Here is a 22743-nt window from a genome sequence, read left to right on the forward strand (position 1 = left end):
CAATTCAGAAATTGTCTTTAGCCAGTAAGGCTGATGGGGCATTCATAACAACAGGTTTCAGTAACTGGAAAAAAGCACTTGAGAAGTTCCATCAGCATGAAAACAGCAACTGTCATGCAGCAGCGATGACCACTTATCTGCACAGCAAACAGCCAATCACTACACAACTCTCAACGCAATTACAGAAACAGCAGTATGAGGCTAGGAACAGCCTCTTGAAGATTGTGGGTGGGATTATGTATCTGGCAAGGCAAGGCAATGCTTTCAGGGGGCATGACAGCAAAGAGGGAAACTTGCACCAACTGATGATTTATAAAGCAGAGGATGACGCCGAATTCAACAGCTGGCTCCAGAGAGGCAATAACTTCACCAGCCCAAAAATTCTAAATGAAATCATAAAAATAATCGGCAACAAAATAGTATATGACATCGTTAAGGAGATCCTGTCATTGCCCCTAATCCAGTACTCTCTCATCATTGATGGGACACAGGATGCAGCTGGAGTCGAGCAAGAGTCGTTCTGTCTGCGCTTCATTGACAAAAACTTGCAACCCAGAGAGGAATTTATCGGTCTCTACCAGGTTACATCCACTACTGGAGAGAACATCGCAAGTGCAGCCAAAGATGTCCTGCTTCACCTGAATCTACCTCTTTCCCAGCTACGAGGTCAAGCATACGATGGGGCGGCCAATATGTCGGGACGAATGCAGGGTGTGCAAGCACATCTGAAGAAGGAGCAACCTCTGGCTGTTTATGTTCACTGTGGGCCACATTGTATCAATCTTATTACCCAAGCTGCCTGTGCATCCTCCACTATCATAAGAGATGCTATTCATTTGGTGCATGAATTGGGCGTGTTGTTCCACCAGTCTATGAAGTTCAGGGCCATCTTTGCAACTATAGCGAAGTCGGATCATACAGCTCCTTACACATCGCTGAAGCCTCTTTGCCCCACCAGGTGGACGGTGCGAACGCCAGCCATTCGCTCTGTTCTCAATCAGTACCACTCCGTGCTTGCTGCAACAGAGGAAATGGCTCAGTCTTCCATGATGGATGTGGCTGCAAAAGCAAGTGGCCTTCATGAGAAGTTTTTGAGGGGCAATACACTTCTTGGCCTTCTTCTTGCAGAAGATGTGATGTCGATGTTGGAGGAGCTGAACATTTCTCTGCAGCAGAGAAGACAGACGACATCAGGGATGCTGGCTGCCGTGGAGCATGTGAAGAGAGGGATCCAGGAGAAAAGATCAGAAGGGCATTTTGGCCAGCTGTACATGAGAGCATCTCAGGTTGTAACATCTGTAAGCCTGCAGCCCATCAAAATGCCTCACGTGAGAATGCCCCCAAAACGCTTCACTGGTCCAGCCATGCAGCATCAGCATCATACGGCTCAAGACTACGACAGAGTGCAGTACTTTGGCACTTTAGACACTGTCGTTACACAGTGCTCAGAGCGTTTTAGCCAAGAGGGGCTTCAGAGGCTACAGAAGTTAGAAAACATTGTCATCACTGGGAAGATGGATACACTCATCAATGAATACCCAGAGTTGGATGCCATGTCTTTGGACATACAGTTGAAAATGTTCAAGGCCAACTACCCCAGTACAAGTCTCTCAGAGGTAGCAGAGATTTTGAAGGGTATGACGCCAGAGGTACGACATCTTTTTAGGGAAGTGGAGGCCCTCTTGCGACTTGTCATGGTTGTTCCTGCCTCCTCAGCAGAGGCTGAGCGAAGTTTTAGTGCCCTTAGACGCTTGAAGACATGGCTGAGAACATCAATGACGCAAACCCGGCTAAACAATCTTGCCGTTTGCCATGTCCATCAAGACAAATTGGATGCATTGGACAGGAGACAGATCTGTCAAAGATTTGTGGAAATGAATGGGGAACGCCTCCGTACTTTTGGGGCATTTATTTAAGTCTTATTTAGATATATTTCTATGCTCTTTTTGACCTAATTATCAGAATATCACTTATCTTTGTTTAAGAAGCCAATAAGTTAACAATTGCACATTTTGTATTTGTGTTTTGCTACTTGACAGCCTACAATAAAAAACAAGCTTTGAATTGTAACTTGTTAATTGGTCATTATACTGCATTTCTTAAAACTATGTTCTATACAAGCACATCTTTATCAATAGACCTATATGAAAATTGTACAAAATTCACTTTAAATATTTTGGGAGGGGCTCACATTTGGACCAAGGGCTGAAATCTACTGTTCTATATCTATTTCATGGGGTTAGGATTTGTCTTACAGGTCACCCTAAAATGCACTATAATGCAGGAAATGGCATCTAAGAAATCAAAAATCTTCGGGGGGAGGACCCCCAGACCCCCCGCAGGAAGGCTTTTCCCAATGCTCATTTGGACCCCCCCAATATCACCTACATGGTTTCGCCCTTGGGCGGCAGACACCCTAACTGTTTTTAAGGGTGCGCTTAAGACATTCCTTTTTGATAAAGCTTATAGTTATGGCTGAATAGATCCAGTCCATAGTTTTGCTCCTATGGGCTTAGATTGTCGGGGGACACCTTACTTCTTCTCTCTCTCTCTCTCTGTACCTGTGTTCCCTCATGTTCCAAATAACCCAGCTTCCCCAAATGTCTTTTGGTGTCTGTCTACGCCAGGATCCTGAGTCGTGGCTGTGACTGTTGCTGGAGCCTGACGCCCACCTTACTACTTCTTTGATGGCACCCAGAGGATTGTTGTCATCCACGTGGATCATTTTTTTTTCTTATTTATAGACGCATGCATTTTTTCAGCATTTGGACTGCCTATGTTGTAAATGTATTATCTGTTTAACATCTGTTGCACGTCTGTCGGTCCAGGGGAGGGATCCACCTCTTTTGCTTTAGGGGGACTGGGGTTTCTTTAGCAGTTTCTCCTTGTCTGATGTGAGGCTCCAGGGGCAGAGGGTGTCATGTTCACATTCTGTACAATAATGTAAAATAATATTTAAGTATCACGCATCATTTACATACATTTGATTGATTTTGCTAACTTCTAACTTAACTTATGAGGCAATAAACCTCACCTCTAGTGAGGGGACTTTCGTATGTTTTTTCTGTATGTGGCCCTAGATTTTTTGGAAGCTTCTTCACTGCCTAAGACTGTAACAACGCTTTTATCAAATAAATATATACACACAGTCTCCAACAACATAGAGAATCAGAGGTGGGAGAAGTACTCAGATCTTGTCCTTGAGGAAAAGTAGAAGTACTCAGATCTTGTACTTGAGTAAAGTAGAAGTACTCAGATCTTGTACTTGAGTAAAAGTAGAAGTACTCAGATCTTGTACTTGAGTAAAAGTAGAAGTACTCAGATCTTGTACTTGAGTAAAAGTAGAAGTACTCAGATCTTGTACTTGAGTAAAAGTAGAAGTACTCAGATCTTGTACTTGAGTAAAAGTAGAAGTACTCAGATCTTGTACTTGAGTAAAGTAGAAGTACCAGAGTGTAGGAATACTCTGTCACAGTAAAAGTATTCTAAATGTTCCTCCAGTGAAAGTAGAGTACTCTCATCTAAATGTACTTAAAGTAGCGACAGTAAAAGTAGTCATTGTCTGATTGGTCCATTTCAGAATAATATCTCTGATTTGTTTTATAATTATTGATCATTAAAGTGTTCTCAGAGCTGGTAAAGGTGCAGCTAGTTTTAATGGCTTTGTATACTGCAGGGTAGCTGCTGGATTTACTGCAGGTGAACTAAAGTCTGATTTAAGGGCTGATTATATTTCACATCATTAATCCTAATCTGCCCGGCAACTAAAGGTGTTAAATAAATGTAGTGAAGTAAAAGTACAACATTTACCTCTGAATTGTAGTGAGGTACAAGTACAAAGTAGCATAAAATGGAAATACTCAAGTAAATTAGAAGTATCTAAAAATTGTACTTAAGTACAGTACTTGAGTAAATGTAGTTGCTCTGTGAGGTGCTTGCAGTGGCAGTATCAGACTATCACCACCAGAGGGCCCCAGACACAGAGGCTTGCTGTGTGAAGTGAACTTCTCTTTGTATTCAGCTTGGAGGTACTACACATGAACAGGGAGGACACTAAAGGAAATGAAGCCATATATTAAATCTTAACAGCAACTTTTATTGAATCAAGACATTTTTTACAAAACATTTTTAAATCAGGAAATACTTCTTTGCAAACTACAACTTTGCATGAACATTGATTTTGAATTACATCTTTTCTTAAAAACATCTTTCGTATCTCTGAATTAGTTTATAAAACATGACATCTAGACACCTTAAACCACACAAAGTGCAGGTGGTGTCTTTCAACACACAAACAAAGGTCCCCATTTCTTTCACAAACTATGTCCTTCATGTCGAAGACATTTTTCTTTTCAAGAAATCTCACAAATATGTTGCTTTTCTTAGGAAAAACTAAATCACACTGGCACTATTTTTAACTGTGGCAAATGTAACATGTTCTACAACAGGTCTTCAATTTAACACTTTACAGGTTAAACATCAACTCACAACAACTGTCAACTCATAAGGTATATTTGTTCTGTGCTTTAAGGTCTCTGTTACCTTCGCTCAGTTACTCTGTGAGAGCGAGCAACTTCATGAAAGGCGACACTTTAAATATATATTTTATCATCTAACATGGACTCAGTGATAAGACTTAGTGAAATGTGTAGTTCAGTAACAAAACCTGTGTCATTTAAAAACACAAAGTAGGTTAAAGTATAATTAATTAATACTGAAATTTTAAAAATAATCTATAAAAAGCTGGGAGAAAAAAATCTGTACAAACAAAGCGTTGCCAATCCCAAAAAATAAAAACTTTATGAAGAACGATAAATCCAGTGAATAAAGCAACACGAGACACAAATAAATAGCCAGTGTACATATCTAGGAGTCTTTTTCTTAAGATATACACTCCTTTTAAAACAGTTTCTAATCTTCCCATACATAACAAATAAAAAAAAGAATAAAAAAGCATAAATATAAAAGCATCTTCTTAATATTTAAAAAAAAAAAAGCACATAAATAAATACAAAATTCCTAAAACTGTTCTTATCGTTAGTATAAAAACTGATAATAAAAAATGTCTTTAGACAGCTTTGTCACTCTCTTTCTGTATTTCTTTGAATTTTTTCCTACTGTCCATTTTTTAAAGTCTCTACTTAAACTGGTCTGGGATCAGGTTCATCTGCGAATGGATACTTGTGGGTGGGCTACAGATTCCTTCCGACCAATCGGACATGTTGGAATGTGGGGACGAGCTAGACCATTGGTCGGGGGAGCCTGGGGAAGGGGTGAGGAAGGGGTGATCGGGCACCTGCAGCTGGTGGTTGGGGGTGTTGTCCATTGGGCCAGAATAGCTGTGATGGGAGGGTGGGGTGAGAAATTGTGTGCCGAGGATCTGCGTCTCCTGCGGCATGACGGTGAGGATGGGCATGGAGCGCCCATCATTCAGATCCACGTTGGGGAAGCTCTGGTTGAGTCCTGCCGTGGTGGAGTTGGAGTTCTGGTGCTGGAGCTGCCGCGAGTGCGCCTGCTGCTGCATCACCAGGTGGCTGGTCTGCATGTTCTGGTAGCCCATGATCTGAGACAGCGTGGCGGTGCTGACGCCATGCAGAGCCCCCATCATGTTGTGGGAGATGGGCTGGGTGTAGCCTCCCTGCTGGCCAACACCCGGGTGCATCCTGGAGATCCAGTCGCACTGACTTCCTCCTCTGCCCTGACTGTTGGGGCTGGAGACGGGCATGTGGGAGAGACGTGGTGGGTCAAAAGACAAGCAGCTCATATCCTTACCCATCATCTGGCCCATGTGATCCCCATTGCCTTGGAGGTGATTTAGAGACATGGGAGGCGACTGCTGGAAGGGGGATGTCATGGGAGGTGAGGCTACGTCGGAGAGGTATCCGTGGGGAGACTCGAGGGAATCCACCGGGGAGAGGACGCCTGTCGTATCGAGCAGATTCCCCTTCCCATCCAGTGACTTCTTCTTCTTCATCCTGCTATCTTTACCTCCGTCTTTCCCTCCTTTTCCGGCACTCAATTTACGGACCTTCTTAACAGAGATGTTGGGTTTAAGGTTGCTGAGATAGTCATTGGGGGAGCAGAGAGGGGGGGAGAGGCTGGAGGTGCTCAGGGGCCCGCTGTGGAGCCCCGGACTACGAACAACGTTGTACTCGTCCAGCAGGCGGACGATGTCGTGGTGCATGCGCTCCTGGGCGATGTCTCTGGGCAGCTGGTCCAGGTGGTCAGTGATCTCACGGTTGGCGAAATGTTCCAGGAGAACTTTAGCTGTCTCGAAGCTGCCTTCACGGGCAGCAAGGAAGGTGGGCGTTTCTTCCTGTAAAGAGATTAAAGAAATAACGGTTTAGTGATTAATACTTAATATTCTGATACTAAGACTCTCTCAATGGAAACAATAACAGAGTTTGATGACGGCTTGTAGTTTGGGATGATGGGAGTATGTTATTGTGATCAGCTTCTTCAAACTAAGTTAAAAACACCAAATGTAGCTGTTCGTGTTAAAAAAAAGTAGTATTTCTCTGATGCAGTTCAGTAATGTAAATGCTTCCTCAGCTTGTTTCTCTGATAAATTAAGATTCAGATGTTTTGATGACCATCATCCGGTTAAAATATATTTAAAAACAACAAAGAATTAGGAAGAATATGGTTAAAATGTGGCCTTAACCTGAATAAAAAGTAAATGAATGATGTTTTTTGGCTTACAAAAACAGCAAAAAAACACGTAATGCCATTACAACAGACCAAATGAAAAATATCTATTTTAAATCATCGTAAATAAAAATGTCTATTGGTTTGAAATTGTTGGAAACATTTGGGATGATGCAAGTCAAAAACTGAAAAAAGCTAATTACAGAGATTTTTATAAAAAGGGGTTTCATTTTAACCTTTGAAAAACCAAATGTACTACTGTGAATGTACGGAGCATTTGACAGTCCCTTCCTCACACACACACCTTGTTGTCTTGCATGTCCTTGTTGGCTCCGTTCTTCAGCAGCACCATGGCGGCCTCCACGTTGTTTACCGCCGCGGCCCAGTGCAGAGCAGATTTTCCTGCAGAGAGAGGAGGAAGGTGAGGGATGATTATCAAAACAGCTCAGCACACTGGGAGGCATCTTCATGAACTGTGGAGATGATCATATGTTGATAACATGTTAGTTAGCTTACCAGAGTCGTCCGTGGCGTTAGCATCGGCGTGGCAGTTGATAAGCTCCTCCACCATCCCCTCCACAGCCAATCGCGCAGCAAGGATCAGCGGTGTTGTCCCATCATGCATGCGGGCGTCAAGATCAGTGGCGCGGTTTCGGATTAGAATCTGTAAAGACACACAGGTGTTTCGTTTAGTGCTTTTAATGTGCTGGAACATTTTAAACAAGTAGAACCAAGCACATGTCTTTAATCAGGGCTGTGAACTCTGTCTAAAGCACAATTTTTTGGAATTGCATGTATGTGCTTTTATTTGTGTTTCATTACTTTCTGATCCTTTGCTTGTTGCTTGCTTTGTTCACTTTATTCTCCTTGTGTTTTAAAGGTATTTTATGTGAAAGCACTTAGAAAATTAGTTTGAAATGTGCAATACAAATAAAGTTCATTATTGTTATTATTAAAAACAATCTATTCAATACTATATCTGACAAAGAAGCCCTGTTTATAATTGGCCTCTTCATGGACTTTTGGAATATAACTCTAAAATGTTATTATATTTTAGAATAATATTCATTTATGTTTAATAACCTTCTGTGTCTTTTATTATTTATTTCATTTATTAAAATTATAGTTGATGATTTTTAGTTGAATTTTTGTGTGTTTTAAAAGTTGGAGCATAAACAGCCTTTAACCAGACACGTGTTCATGGTTCCATACATGTATTAAAGTCTCTACTGAGAAACCCAGGAGATTGATAAGAGTGAAAAGAGGAGTGTACCTGGAAGACTCCCTGTGCGTCTGCAGCCACAGCGGCGTGCAGCGGAGTGCGTCCCATGTTGTCCTGGACGTTTGCGTCGGCGCTGGACTCCAGGAGGCGTTTGGCGGCATCGGAACGGGCGTAGCGAGCGGCCAGGTGGAGGGCAGTCTCGCCTGTGCGATCGGTCTGGTTGTGTAGGTTGGCGCCTTGGTAAATAAAGTCGGAGATGATTTCTGCCGAGGGATCCTCTTCCTCTTCGCTGTTACCGGTCTCCAGTCCTCCACCGCTGCAGGAGGCGATCATCAGGGGGGTGAAACCATCTGAAACACGAGGAAAGGGTATTTTAATCAACTCAGTCACTTGTTTGTCAGAATTTTCCAACAACAAGGGTACAAACCTGGTCCTCTGACGTTCACATCCATGCAATCATTCTCGATCTCTCCCTGAGGAGGAGTCGGTGCTATGGAAGCAATACGCAGGTCAGCTGCATCCAGGTGCTGCTGTGTCCACTTCCTGTGGTCTGTACGGTCACTCAAATCCAACATGGCCTGCTCCTCCAACTGAGAGACACAAATCATCACAACATGAGCATCGAAACCACGTAGAGAAATGTTTGCGAGAGTGATAAACAACGTTTTTTCAGACAAAAGGCAAAGTTATTTCTTACCCTGAAGCGCCTGCAGTCTGGATCCTCATCATCCCATTCGTTTTGATTGTCATCCATCAGATTGATGTCAGAGTTTTTCATAGGCCTGTTGAAAAGAGGAGGCAGGTTAGACTAGATGCTTTAAATCAGAAAACACTAAGCTGCAGGTAGAGATTGTATCCATTTTCAAAGTGTCCATACCTCAATCCAACAGAATCCTCCCCCAGAGGCTCCCTGCGTTTCTTTTTGGTGGGCTCTGAAGCTTTAAATCCTTCAGGGAACCAGAGCTGGCCGTGCTCGCGGCGCCTCTTACGGGACACCAGAACACCGAGGCACACAAAACCCAGAGCAGCCAGGCCCAGGAAGACCACGTACATGGGGTAGAGCTCTGAGCCGGAGGGAGTAGGTCTCACACCTGGAGGGAAAACACGTTAGAGTTACTTGGGATTAAAGGATATTACTTCTGCCTTTTTGCTGTTGCTGCAAAACACCTGCATTTCCCTACAGGGATCAATGAAGGCTCATCTTAACTTGGTGGCCAGTTTTAATATAACAGGCAGAGATGGAAGAAGTACTTAGATCCTTTATTTAGGAAACTATACTAATACAACACTGTTGCATAAATATATATTTCTTACCATAAAACAAAATCTAAATAATTACTTGAAGATGTATAGATGATCATTCATTTCGATTCAAGTCGAGTTTGCATTTACTACAAAAGTTGAGTAAATGTATCGAGTCACATGGCACCGCTGATTATACGTTAAATATCGACATATTAAAACACTTGAGATCAGTCACTTACTGGTGACAGCTTCGATGTAGGGGACATTGAGATTCCCGCTGGTGGCCAGCGCTCCGAGGAACGCCGCTACATCTGTGGCGCTCTGGAAGCATTCGCTGGACTGCTGGTAACACTGACGGTTATCAATCTCCAGGTACACAATAGACCTGCAGGCAGGGGAGTAAATATTAACACTTTAATACAGCTCATCAATGAATAGAAAAATAAACTGGTATGGTCTTTGTACTGTATCGCTGGTTCTGTTTGTCTATGAAAATGAACAATAACATCTAAATTGCATTAAAAAAAATATATCTATATTATTATTATTCGTAAATTGATCTTGTGTTCTCCATTACGTTGTGGATTTCATTAAGGTGGAGGCTCCTTCCTGCACTGTCATGTGTTAATTGTTATTGTTTGTTTACTTTGAAATTGTTGTTGGTGGTGCCTACCCTTTAATCTGCACAGGATCTAGCTCTCTGCGTCTGCGAGGGCTGACCATGGTGGACACGCTCTCCTTGACCTGACCCAGAACGGTGGCGGGCATGGCGGCCCACTCGGGCCAGCCGTCCACGGAGCGCTTCAGTACGTTGTGTTTCACCAGGTCCTGCTCGTTGCCGTAGTACGGGAAGATCATGGGTTCTCCTTTGGGGTCGCGGCGGAAAACCACATTGGTGTGGAGGACGCTGCTGAGCTCTCTGAGGAACGTAGAGGAGCGGTTCCTTAGCTGCTCGGGGGGGATGTGGACCACCAGGACCAGATGTCCGTCTGCCAGCTTCTCCGGCATGTTCTCTGCACAGTCCAGCCCGTCCCATTCACACTCAGCATTGTTGCAGCCCTGGTCACAATGACCATCAGCATAGTGGTCCTTACAGTACTGGTCATACAGCGGGCTGCAGGAAACACGGAGGATGGTTAGTGCTTATAAAGGCATGATCAGACTTTTATTTAGTTTTTATTCTTGATTTGTCAGTATTATGTTTGTTTTAATTAGTTTTATTTGATGTCAATTATTTTGGTATGCACTGTAGTAAATTATAGTAAAAATATTTATTAAAAAAACACATTGATGATAACAATACTATCTTGATATCTCATACAGTAATAATGTCAAACTCATGTATAACTTTTTTAATGAGTTTTGTTCCTTTTTTGGGAAATAAAAAAATTCAAACTACAAATACAGAGGGGTGGTTTGTACAAAATAATAATTATTTATAATTATTGATAATAATTAAATACCACCTTTGACACCAATACCGGTACAACACAGCACCCGTACTAATATACACATATATGACCAACCCCAAACACATTAGCATGATGAACATTTATTTTTTTCTGTTTTCTACACTTACTTGCATGTTCCCTCCTGTCCCTGGCAGTCGAAGCCATCGTACAGACACCCCGGGCTGTTGCACTGTCCGTCACACTTCCCATCGTTGAAGTAGCGCCAGCACTGCAGCGCTGCCGAGCAGTTCTGCCAGGGGTCGTCGAAATTCAGCGAGCAGTCTCCTCCGTCCCAGCCGCAGGCGTGGTTGTTGCACAGCGAGTCGCAGATGTGGTTCCCAGCCCACTCGTCACACTGAGGAATCTCGCAGCTCACCTCCACTTCCGGAGGGGGGGTGATGTCCCGGCCGAAGCCCCCCACGAAGGAATAGTCCAAGATGTGGCACAGTAGGCCGTTGAAATTGCTCGGGCAGCTGCACTGAAAGAAAGGCGCGTCCGGGGCGATCTGGCATGTGCCGCCGTTGTAGCAGGGGTTGGAGATGCAGAGGCTGTCAGTGGGGGTTTGGCACTCTGGGCCGGTGAAGGTAGGGGGGCAGAGGCAGCGGGGGCCCAGGTGGCCCGACACACAGGTACCTCCATTTCTACAGTTCAGGCTCCCGCAGGAGCGAGAGTCGTACTCACAGGAAGAGCCGGTGAAGCCCTGAAGGACAGACCGGTTGCGGACAGGTTAGGATCACTTGCAATAAAATCATTAAGTGTATTATTAATATAATTTCTTGAGATACATCTCTGAAGAGTCTTGGGTTGTACTCACAGGAGGACATTTGCAGATGAAACCGTGAGGTGTGTTACTGGCTACAGCACAGGAGCCTCCATTTTTGCAGGGTCTTCCTTTGCAGCCGTCAAACACCTTGTCACAGCGCTGACCTGGAGGACAGAAAATACACGAGTTAGCACCTGAACACCATTCACACATGGCACACAGGGATATTGCGGCAGGATGCTCCTCAGTACCTGTGTATCCCGTGCGGCACTCGCAGCGGTAGCTGTTGGTGAGCTGGATGCAGTTGTAGGAGCCTCGGGGGTCGCAGGGGTCCGACAAACACTCATTGACATCCCCTTCGCAGCGCTCTCCAACGTATCCCGCTGGACACACACACTGATAGCCTCCGATACGGTCCACACACTTCCCGTTGTTGAAGCACTTTGGCTCATTAGTCAGGGGGTCGCTGGAGGGGGTGCAGTCATCCAGATTCATCTCACAGTGCACGCCTACAGGAGAGAGGCAAGTCAGGTAGAAATTAGATTAGATTTTGGGGGGATTCTTTGCCACTATATGACTCTGGGTGTGTTGTGTAGGTGTGTACCTTGAGTTCCTCGGGGACAGGAGCATTTGTACGTGTTGATGAGGTCGATGCATGTGCCTCCATTCTGACAGGGCTGGGACTGACACTCATTGATCTCTTTGGAGCAGTTCACACCATGATAGCCAGGTAGACACTGAGGGGAAATAATAAGATCATTACACAAATTGTTTTTCAGATTCCTGCACTTTTTCTAGTTAAGCACCTTAACTGGGCTGATATCAGTGCATGCATTTAACTCTTTATTTCACTTTATTTATCAAATAAAGTCAGATGTTATTATGCTATAACCAATGTTTCGGCCTCTGCTCGTTTGTTGGGAGATCCCTAATGCAAGACCTGGATTAAGCAAAGCAATTTATGTTATTTCTTTATCTAAAATTCAAACTATCAAGTCAGATAGGGATTACCTCCAAAATAAACTGCAATTAGAATTTCAAGAATTTTTGAGCAATTTATACAGAACATTTCAACGGTCCAATTATCTCTCATCATATCTGAAGATTTGCAAATTATTTATTTAATCCTGATCTCATTTTGTCCTACCTCGCAGCTGTAGCCTCCCAGATAATCGGTGCATGCGGCTCCGTTCTGGCAGGGATTGGGGGAGCACTCGTCCACTTGCTCCTGGCAGTAGCTCCCGGTGTATCCGGCCTGGCAGCGGCAGTAGTGAGTGTTTCCAGCATCCAGACACTGGCCTGAGTTCCTGCACAGGTGAGCCACCTCCACCCCTGAAAACCGAGAGGCAGGAGTTACAAAAGGCACAAATGACAAACACAACTAATAGATATAAAATGCTATATCACGTGAGGCATATTAACTTGAAGGCAGGTCATCTTACCTTGCTGTTTGGCTGCAACCTCACAGGACACACTGGGGATGTCGCAGTAGAGACCGGTCCATCCGGTCTGACACTGGCAGGTGTAGGAGGCTCCTTGCTGCCAGCATGTTCCTCCATTTTTACAGGGGGAAGAGTCACACCAGCGCACCAGATTCTAAGGAAAGAATATAGAAGTTAGGTCTCTGACAGGAAACACCTTCCCAGTATGTGATGGGGTGCTAAACCTTGGTTCCAAAAGTTGCAAAGTTGAACACTTCAAGGTTAAAATAAGCACACACAGATTTTATGAAAAGATTTACACCAATGTTTTCTGACCTGGTGGCCAAAATGTAGGGTTAGGGTCATCTTTGTTTGTCAATGAAAATGGTGAAATTGAGATTAGTCCACCTTGTCCTGAAGATCTGTTTGTGTGGTAGCGTTTTACTTTTGAGTGTTCAATGTTGAAAACAGCTAAACACAATAAAGCTTTTTTTATCCATTTCATTATTGTTTTTTTCTAGCTTGTATGAAATGTTTTTAAATTGTAAAGTCCCTTTGAGTATTATTAAGCACTACAAAAATGTATATTTATCATTATGATTCTCACCTGACAGTTAATTCCGGTGTAGCCATGAGGACAGGTGCACTTGTATGTCCCGTAACTGTCCAGACAGGACCCGCCGTTGAGGCATGGTTTGGAGTCACACTCGTTGATATCATACTGGCAGTAGCTGCCGGTGAATCCAGGCAGACAGAGGCAGGTGAACGTATTGATGCCGTCCAAACAGGTGCCCCCGTTAAAGCAGGAGCTGCAGAGACACGAGGAGAATGTGGTAAACCCTCAGAGACAGGCTGGTTAGATGAGTGGAGAGTGTATTGAAAAAGCGACCTACCTGTCGGTGCAGTCGTTGGTGTTGAGCTCACAGTTGATGCCGCTGAAGCCAGGGGGGCAGGTGCAGGTGTAGCTGTTGACACAATCAGTGCAGTTTGCTCCGTTCCTACAGGGGTTACTCTCACACTCGTTTATGTCCTGCTCACATCGACTCCCACGAAACCCGGGCAGACAGGTGCAGGTGAAGGAGTTGATGCTGTCACGGCACAGACCTCCGTTACTGCAGGGGTCTGAGACACAGAGCGAGAAATACAATCAACAACCAATCTCTAGTTTATAAGTTCAGACAACTGGAGAGCTTGCTTCTGTTCCTTACTTGGTTTGCAGTCGTCAGTGTCGGTCTCACACTTCTGGCCAGTGTAGCCTGGCTGGCACTTGCACTGGTAGCCCCCCATGGTGTTATGGCAGATTGCACCGTTGCGGCACGGGCTCTTCACACATTCGTTGATATCTATCTCACATGTTTGACCTTAATAGGGTGGAGAAGATAGTAAAAGAAGTTGGAGATGGCCCAAATACCGCATTTAAGAAACCATTGTCCACTTCTTATATACATTTTAAGGTACAAATTGATAGATACCTTGCCATCCTTCGGGGCAGATGCAAGAGAAGCTTTGGTAGTCTTCCGACTCTTTACAAACCCCCCCGTTTTTACAGGGTCTGGGGCTGCAGGGCGCTAGCAAGGTCTCACAGTTATCACCTGATAGCAGGGGGAAACAGTGGTCAGTGTTTGCAGTGCGCTGGATATATGGAGCAACTTCTTCATACTTATATATTGAAAAGTCTTAAAATAAATGAATAAAAAGGTCCCTGTAAAAGATTACATTTCGAGGAGTGACATACATCTCTAAATCCCATTTTCTATCCCACTTCCTTATCTATTTCCATGACGACTTAGCCAAACAGGAAGGGCCTTCCTGTTTCCTGCTATTGTCACGATCACAGACAGGAAACAGGACGTAGCGGAAGTGGGAATGGGGCATGGAGTAGGCACCAGTTCTCTGGCCGATATTAGCCGCTTTGGCATGTTATTACACACACACACACACACACACACACACACACACACACACACACACACACACACACACACACACACACACACACACACACACACACACACACACACACACACACACACACACACACACACACACACACACACACACACACACACACACACACACACACACACACACACACACACACACACACACACACACACACACACACACACACACACACCTGTTAGTCCTGCATAGCAGATCTTTCCACACAGAAATGCCAGAAACAGACATCCCTGTTTGTGTTGTGTTTTCTCTAACAACACAAGGACAAGCCTTCTGTGTGGAAACCGATGACTGTTTTACATTTTCAGAGCTATGCAAACAGTTAACTTAATCAAACAGCCCAGGTGATAGTGTGAAACATGCTGTTGTACCGGTGTAGGGCAGCAGACAGTTGCACTTGTATCCGGCCACATCGTCGATGCAGGAGCCCTGGTTCAGGCAGGGGTTGGAGGCACACTCGTTGATGTTAGTCTGGCAGTTAGGCCCTACAGAGGCAGGATTAGAGAGCACACTCCGGTTAGATGTGGAGACACACTCAATGAGGATATGGTGAAAAGATGAGGTTTAACTGACCAGTGAAGCCCGCTCTGCAGGTGCAGTGGTATCCGCTGGTCATGTCCTTGCAGGTTCCCCCGTTCATGCACGGGTTGGACTCACACTCATTGTTGTTGATGTCACAGTTGGGGCCGCTCCAGCCAGAGTCACAAGTGCATTTGTAGCTGTAATGTGAAGCATACATCAGGTAAATCATGTTGCTTTTTCAAGATTTGCTTGTACATCCTTTAAGAAACAGTTTCACACTTAATCGAAAATAATGACTTCTCCTCTAGCCTGTAGTGATATTGTCCATCCAGAGTATTCGAGATATTGGTCATGGAGAAGGATAACTAGAGAATACATATTGCTGAAGAGATATCAGTATGTATGCTGAAAAGCTGACGCTATAATGTAATGCTGGCTTAGATGTGTAATACTAGATTGTCACTTATTAGATGCTTTATCCAAACGTTCTATAGTACATTTTTGATGAATTACGGTTAATATTTCTAAAATCAAGAAAGTGAGGGACGTCCGCAGTAATAGCCCTCATGTCCTAATTGAGCTGCCAACCATTCACAGCAGAATGTGTATCCGTGCTCACCCGTTGACGAGGTCCTGGCAGTGTCCGTGGATGCAGGGGTTGCTGCCACACTCGTCCACCTGAGACAGACAGGTGGCGTCATTGTAGCCCTCCGGACACAGGCAGGTGTAGCTGTTGATGCCATCGACGCACGTGCCTCCGTTGTGACATGCGTTAATGGCACACTCATCGATGTTGATGTTGCACATGGATCCTGAAAGACAATCAGAAAGGATTTTGAGTCATTATGGGGTGTGGACAGCTTTAAGTGAACTTTTGCTGTGGTATTTTTGGAGCCTTTATCAGAATCAGAATGTACTGCCAGGCACCTTTACACACACCAGGAGTTTGCTTTGGTGTATGGGGGTGCAAACATATACAATATAAGAGAATAAGTTGCAAGAGTAGGTCAGATAATATCTTTTTTGTACTAATACTTTTTGTTTTTTGATCATTGCTTGCCCGCTTTTGCCCTAAGATTGTGATGTCCGGGCTGTGGGACTCATAAAGGAATTTGGATTTGCAGAATGTGCGCAGAAATGTGCAAAACATACTTAGAGAGATGAACAGCTGCTAGCTGAGTTGTATTTGCACAATAAAGACTTTCTGAACATTAAACAGGCAGAAGCTGGGGCCGCTCCAATGTCTCTCTAGCCTTGCGGCCCCTGGAGGCCCTTTTTGCCTCTCTTCCATTGATCAAATGGGGCCCTGTTGAATAGGCAGAAGGAGGATTTCAGCTGGATCTGAGAGTAGGGGGTGGGGGAGTGCTGCCAGGAGGTGAGGGGGGGGGCTGCAGCTACTCTCCCTATTCACACACAAAGCACCCCCCATCCAGGGAGAGCTAACCTCACCCAGGGCTGTTTACAGGGGGACAGAAGGCCAGAGCCATTTCACACACGGCCGAATAACAATTAACCCCCCCCCCTCTCGGATCCCCTCACCCACCCTGCTCTTCATCAATCAGGAGGGGAGGGCCCAACTGCCTGATCTGCACTCACAATAGTCCTCTGTCCCTCTCCGTCCTGCCATGCCCTCCACACTCACCCCGTCAGCACACAAAGGTGGAGGAGGAGGAGGAAGGGGGGGGGGGGGGGGGGGGGGGGGAGAGAGAAGCCTGCACACTTGTTCCTCCCTCCCAGCCCCCACATCCCCTCTTCCTCATTTCCAGCATAATCACACAGCCACTACCGGTCAGAACCAGCTCTGTTGGGCCAGGAAAGGGAGGAAGAGGGGTCCACTTGTGCGGCTTGGACTTTTATTCCCGCTGCATCACAGAGCGAGGAGTAAAGCAACTGAAGAGGCAGCATCTAAACGAACTGCAGACTTTCACCGCTGCTGCTGGCACCTTCACATGTCTTTATATTAACACATATTAATACATATACATATAATACATATATATTAATACAGATGTATGAACCTGTTCAGAGTTTGATTTCTCTTCATATCATTAGTACATATTTATTCTTATTTTATTTTTCATTATTTTATTTTGTATCCTTATTATCCCGTGTACTATATGTGTTTCTGTCTTACTCTGTTGCTATGACAACTGTTGCTATCAATAAAGGTCCATCTTATCTTAGATTTACTCAAGTGAAATTTTGAGGTATTTGTACTTAGCTTGAGTATTTCATTTTTTTGCTACTTTATACGTCTACTCCACTACAGTTCAGAGGTAAATGGTGTACTTTTACTCCACTACATGTATTTAATCCCTTTAGTTACTTTACAGATTAGGATTAATGATGGTAAATATAATCAGCCCTTAAATCAGACTTTAGTTCACCTGCAGTAAATCCAGCAGCTACCCTGCAGTATACAAAGCCATTCAAACTAGCTGCACCTTTACCAGCTCTGAGAACACTTTAATGATCAGTAATTATAAAACATATCAGAGATATTATTCTGAAATGGACCAATCAAACAATGACTACTTTTACTGTCGCTACTTTAAGTACATTTAGATGAGAGTACTTTCTACTTTCACTGGAGGAACATTTAGAATGCAGGACTTTTACTGTGACAGAGTATTCCTACACTCTGGTACTGCTACTTTACTCAAGTACAAGATCTGAGTACTTCTCCACTTCTGATTGCAGGTGAAGTATGTTTGGTGCTTTTTTCTGAGATCTGTATTGGATTTGCTGTGCTGTTACACACAGCTAAACTTCAGACATGTGATTAAAAGCCAAGCTCTCTTCCTTTTAAAGTATCACCTTACTCTCCTGGCTCCACGTCACAGCCTTTTCAGATGGCACACAAAGTAAGCGCTTTGTGTGCGCGTTGTTTTGTGTGTGTATCAGGTATGGGACTGTGTTCCTTTCTCTACCACCCAGGATATCTGACACCATTGTTTTGCAGCAGTGGACCCGCCAGCCACCTGTCCTACCTGCCCCTCCCAAAGCTCAAGGGGCCAGCCCCCCCACCCGTAAACTCCTCCCAGTGCTCACCTGTGTAGCCCGGCTCGCATGCACACTCGTAGCCGTTGATTTTGTCGATGCAGCGCCCGTAGTCGCAGGGTTTGCTCTTACAGTCGTCCAGGTTCACCTCACAATTGAAACCTGGAGATTGAAAATAAGTGAGCAAATGATATTAGGGAGAAGAAAGAGTGTGTTCAATTTATTGTGCTGGATTTTGATTAGGTTTTCTGTATGTGGCCCTGGTCTAAAGTCTACCTGATGTTCCTTTGGGACAGGCACAGATGTAGGTGTTCTCCCGGTCCTGGCAGGTGCCTCCGTTCCTGCAGGGCTGGCTCAGACACTCGTTGATGTTTGTCTCACACAAGCGGCCGGTGTACCCCGGGCGGCAGTAGCAGGTAAAGGAGGCGAGGCCGTCCTTGCAGGTGCCGTAGTGGCAGGGGTCAGAGTAACACTCGTTAATGTCAGTCTCACAGTGCTGCCCTGAGTAACCTGCACAGGAAAGAGAGGAAGGAGTGTTTATTTGGAGAGGAATGAATTACAACAAAATGCATGCGATTTCAGTAAAAAGAGAGTTTGTTTACCTTCTGCACATTCGCAGGTGTACTTGTTGGGACCGTCGGTACATTTAGCGCCGTTCTTGCAGGGGGTGCTAGCACATTCGTCAATGTCCACCTGACAAAGACTCCCTGAAAAACCTACCAATGCATAGAAGAAAAAACACATTTGCCATTAAAAGTTATATATGCATGTCATGGCCAGATGCAAAAAGAAAAACTAATTTGCATCTGAAGTAGGACTGCAGGACACTAAAGGTCGCCCCCCCAACCCCCCTCCTCCTCTGATCTTACTGTGCAGGGGAAATCTTTCCTTTCAAACCCTAACACAATGGCCTCTAGCTCACCGGCCATAAACCAATCCCTGCCCCCAATTTTGGCGCTAAGCTCTTACACAAACCCGCCAAAAATGCTAATGTTCTTGCAACCTGACCCACTCTGTCCTGCTCACCCGAAACACTTTCACTTAAATTATTAGAGGAAGTAAATCATTCACATTTGATCTGTGGCATGCTATACTCATTTACAGCCGAGTTAATACTCTACTCTTTAATAGCGACTTCTATTGTCTGAACAAAAAAGGGAGAAAAGAGACCCAATGGATCCCAAAACTCATTTTTCTTACTCCATTCATTCCTCATCTTTAAAATTCCCTCATTATTCCTCACCTTTGGCGCATTCGCAGTAGAAGGAGTTGATCTTGTCCACGCACTTGCCGTTGTTGAGACAAGGTTGGCTCGCACACTCATCTGTGTTGACTTGGCAGAACACACCCTCGTACCCTGAAATCACACACACAAGTTATAAGTTATTAGTCAAATTGCAGGTTTTAAAAATGGAATATTATGGAGATCCACGCATCCCACTTCCCCTTTCAATATCAATCCCTGCTCTTACCTGGCATGCAGATGCAGTGGAAGCCTCCGATCTGGTCCAGGCAGGTGGCATCGTTATGGCAGGGGTTGGACATGCACTCGTTGACGTCCATCTCACAACGTGGTCCTTCGTATCCCTGAAGACACTTGCACTGGAAAGAGCCTTTGGTGTTGAGGCAGCGACCGCCATGCTCACAAGGGTTGGCGCCTGACATAAAAGATACACGTTGTCATGCAAACGTGGTATTTTATGCACATATAACTGGACATAACACTATTTTTAAACTATTCCAGAAAGACGATAAGCTAAGATAAGATACCATACACTTTACTGATCCCAGGCATCAAATAAAAGTAGAACTTAAACTTCAAGTCAAATATATACATAATGACTAGTAGACTGTCAAATATACACTATGAGGGGCCAATTACAGATAACAAAATATAGATGTTATCAACATGGAGTTTGTCAGAAAATAGCATATTAAAATAAATATAAATGTACCGTGTGAATATACGACATAGATGGATGCATTAGGATTTTTGGATGTTAAAATGTCCAGGAGCTACATCCCCGACTTGAGGGGATGTGTTGTGCAGAGTTATTGCAGGAAGCAGGAAGGTTTTCATTAAGTGTTGTCACTTACCGAGGGAGCACTCGTCGATGTCCAGGTTGCAGGCAGAGCCAGTGTACCCGGGGGGGCAGGTGCAGATGGCCTTGCCGTTGACGGGGTTGGTGTCACAGTTGGAGCCTTTCTGACATGGGTTGCTGATGCAGGCGTCGTCAAGGTGGCACAGCAAACCTGTGAGCATCACCAGATGAGATTTAATCGAACTGTGTCACTGCATTCATCACTTTGTTACGGGAATATTTCACACACAAGAAGAGCATCAGTATATCAGATATTCACCCTGTGTTACCTTAGAAAAGTAAGATATGTTGTTTCTCACATTCCTCGACCGTGAAGGAAGAATTTCAAAAGTGAAAGGTTTCTTGACACTTTACAACATTGAAACATGCTTTTATGAACTCTTACACAACTCAAGCGGTACAGTCCGAGTTTAATTTATGCGCTTAAATGCTCTGTACTTCCCAAACACATTGTAAAACCTTAGTATTTTAAACACTAATATATGAACAGTGTTATAAGGGCTACTTGTCTATGAAAATCTAAAGTTCTTTTAAAAAAGGTTTCTGGGAATTGTATATGTTTTTGAAGTATATAATCAGCATATAATTGGATAAATGAGACTTTTGATATACTGCCCAAGTTATTTGAGAGCTTGTAAAAATGTGTTTTTTTATAAAGTTATGCCATTCTTAAAGCTTTTACTTCTTTAATCAAGAATTTTCTTGAATTTAAGATGCTTCATTTACCATGTAATTCACCATTTCTATAGGATTCAATGTGAGTCATTCTACTAAATATAGATATTTTGTGGTTGAAATATAGTGTTTTTCTTCAAATACAGCATGTCTGGGATGTAGCAGTACCTGTGCGACCATGAGGACACTCGCAGAAAAAGGAGGCTACGCGGTCGTGGCAGGTGGCGCCGTGGTAGCAGGCGGCGCTGGCGCAGTCGTCGATGTTCTCGCTGCAGTCATCGCCTGTCCACCCGTTGACGCAGACGCAGTGGTAGCTGCCGTGAGTGTCATGGCACGTTCCTCCATTCTGGCAAGCGTTGGGCATCAACTCACACTCGTCCACGTTTTCTGTGCAGTATTGACCTGAGAGAGTTAAAAAAAACAACAGAAAGGTTTACAAATGTCTTCCTCTCAGGTTGTCTTATGAAGTTGCTATTCTTAAAGCAAAATGTCACCTGTGTAATGAGGAGGGCACTGGCAGTTGTAGGTATTCACACCGTCCACACACATGCCGCCATTCTTGCAGCTGTGGCCCGGACAGTCGTCGATGTTATGCTCACAGTGTGGACCATTAAAGCCTGAACAAGAGGGACAAGAAGAGTTTAGAAAATCTGTGGAGGATACATTAAAGGATGAAGTAACCTCAATAAAGATAAGGCCTCTTTTTCCTCTTGATATCACCGTGCACTCAAAGATAAGCTGTCTATATCCTTGTGGCACATTGTTCGAATGCCCTGTAGGTGACAGAGCAGCCTGTGTCCCCCTCAAACATCAAAGGCAGGCGTGGGTGTTTAACAGCGCCACACTCTGATTAACGTTCAACGCGCTCTCAGCAGGCGCCCGTGCAGCTCTGCTATCTCAACACATTCTTGCACTGACACCCGCGAGAGACACACAGCATGGTTAAACTTTAACACACAATATCCCCCGGTCATCTGCATATACAAACAACTCTGTGACAATAATACACGCTGCTAAAAGCTTGCATCATTGCCACATTAAATCTTTCTGTGAAATGGAAATGTGACTGCTTTCATACCTTGCTAATGTACCTAAAGATCTCAATAACAGCAAAACAAGCATTTTAAAGGGTTATGATGTATAAAAAACTGGCTGGGTTCAGAGAAACCATAAGCTCTTCATTATAACACAATGAATTTTTAATTGTTATAAACATTGAGGATAAATGTCTTATTTTTTGTCTGTTATATGCATTATGAACTCTACCTGTGTTTGTTTTTTATAATAAAACATGCTTAGTACAAAATGTCCTTCTGAGGGGGGAGACTCCCCACAGCTGCAGGCCTGCCCGCTAACACCAGTTACCACAATAGCTCAAAATTAACCAGCGTTTTACACAACACTGCAACGGCTTTAAGATGCCAACACAATTAAGAGACGCCAACCAGACCGGGGCTGCATGGAGCTGGAAAACAAGATAGTGTCGTGTGACCTCATGAATAGGGTGTGTTTATCTATACGTTTATGTGTGTACCCCTGGTGTTGTGGGACATTATCAGAAGGAAACGTCTGTACGACTGCATCCTGCCAGGGGAGCCTGGCAGGGGGGGGGGGGGGGGTGACTACTTGTCCACTCAATCTGATTTCACTACAAAACAGGTTGCTTTTTAGGTCAACTGATGTAATAGGAAAACAAAAGTCTTTGTGCTGTTGCCTCCCGAACCATATGCAA

At 44.3% G+C, this 22743-nt stretch overlaps 1 protein-coding gene across 1 annotated transcript in view; it reads right to left on the bottom strand.

Annotated features, from left to right (window-relative positions):
- Window positions 1-4075: 4075 nt before the first annotated feature.
- Window positions 4076-22743, bottom strand: part of notch1a (notch receptor 1a) — a 31066-nt gene continuing 12398 nt past the window's right edge. Inside the window, exons 5-34 of the mRNA XM_063889952.1 lie at window positions 21506-21628; window positions 21180-21413; window positions 20332-20487; window positions 19707-19892; window positions 19478-19591; window positions 18837-18950; window positions 18511-18744; window positions 18286-18396; window positions 15854-16046; window positions 15286-15431; window positions 15084-15197; window positions 14223-14342; window positions 13959-14111; window positions 13644-13872; window positions 13358-13559; window positions 12772-12925; window positions 12477-12661; window positions 11934-12066; window positions 11581-11838; window positions 11381-11493; window positions 10695-11266; window positions 9789-10229; window positions 9355-9500; window positions 8748-8961; window positions 8568-8652; window positions 8298-8460; window positions 7922-8220; window positions 7165-7312; window positions 6953-7050; window positions 4076-6316 (exon numbers count right to left, since the gene is read on the bottom strand). Coding sequence (XP_063746022.1) covers window positions 5138-6316; window positions 6953-7050; window positions 7165-7312; window positions 7922-8220; window positions 8298-8460; window positions 8568-8652; window positions 8748-8961; window positions 9355-9500; window positions 9789-10229; window positions 10695-11266; window positions 11381-11493; window positions 11581-11838; window positions 11934-12066; window positions 12477-12661; window positions 12772-12925; window positions 13358-13559; window positions 13644-13872; window positions 13959-14111; window positions 14223-14342; window positions 15084-15197; window positions 15286-15431; window positions 15854-16046; window positions 18286-18396; window positions 18511-18744; window positions 18837-18950; window positions 19478-19591; window positions 19707-19892; window positions 20332-20487; window positions 21180-21413; window positions 21506-21628 — 6617 coding nt within the window. The 3' untranslated portion in view covers window positions 4076-5137. The remainder of the gene's footprint in view (window positions 6317-6952; window positions 7051-7164; window positions 7313-7921; window positions 8221-8297; window positions 8461-8567; window positions 8653-8747; window positions 8962-9354; window positions 9501-9788; window positions 10230-10694; window positions 11267-11380; window positions 11494-11580; window positions 11839-11933; window positions 12067-12476; window positions 12662-12771; window positions 12926-13357; window positions 13560-13643; window positions 13873-13958; window positions 14112-14222; window positions 14343-15083; window positions 15198-15285; window positions 15432-15853; window positions 16047-18285; window positions 18397-18510; window positions 18745-18836; window positions 18951-19477; window positions 19592-19706; window positions 19893-20331; window positions 20488-21179; window positions 21414-21505; window positions 21629-22743) is intronic.

The sequence above is a fragment of the Eleginops maclovinus genome, chromosome 8 (genome assembly GCF_036324505.1).
Source record: "Eleginops maclovinus isolate JMC-PN-2008 ecotype Puerto Natales chromosome 8, JC_Emac_rtc_rv5, whole genome shotgun sequence".
In the NCBI taxonomy this organism is placed as follows: domain Eukaryota; kingdom Metazoa; phylum Chordata; class Actinopteri; order Perciformes; family Eleginopidae; genus Eleginops; species Eleginops maclovinus.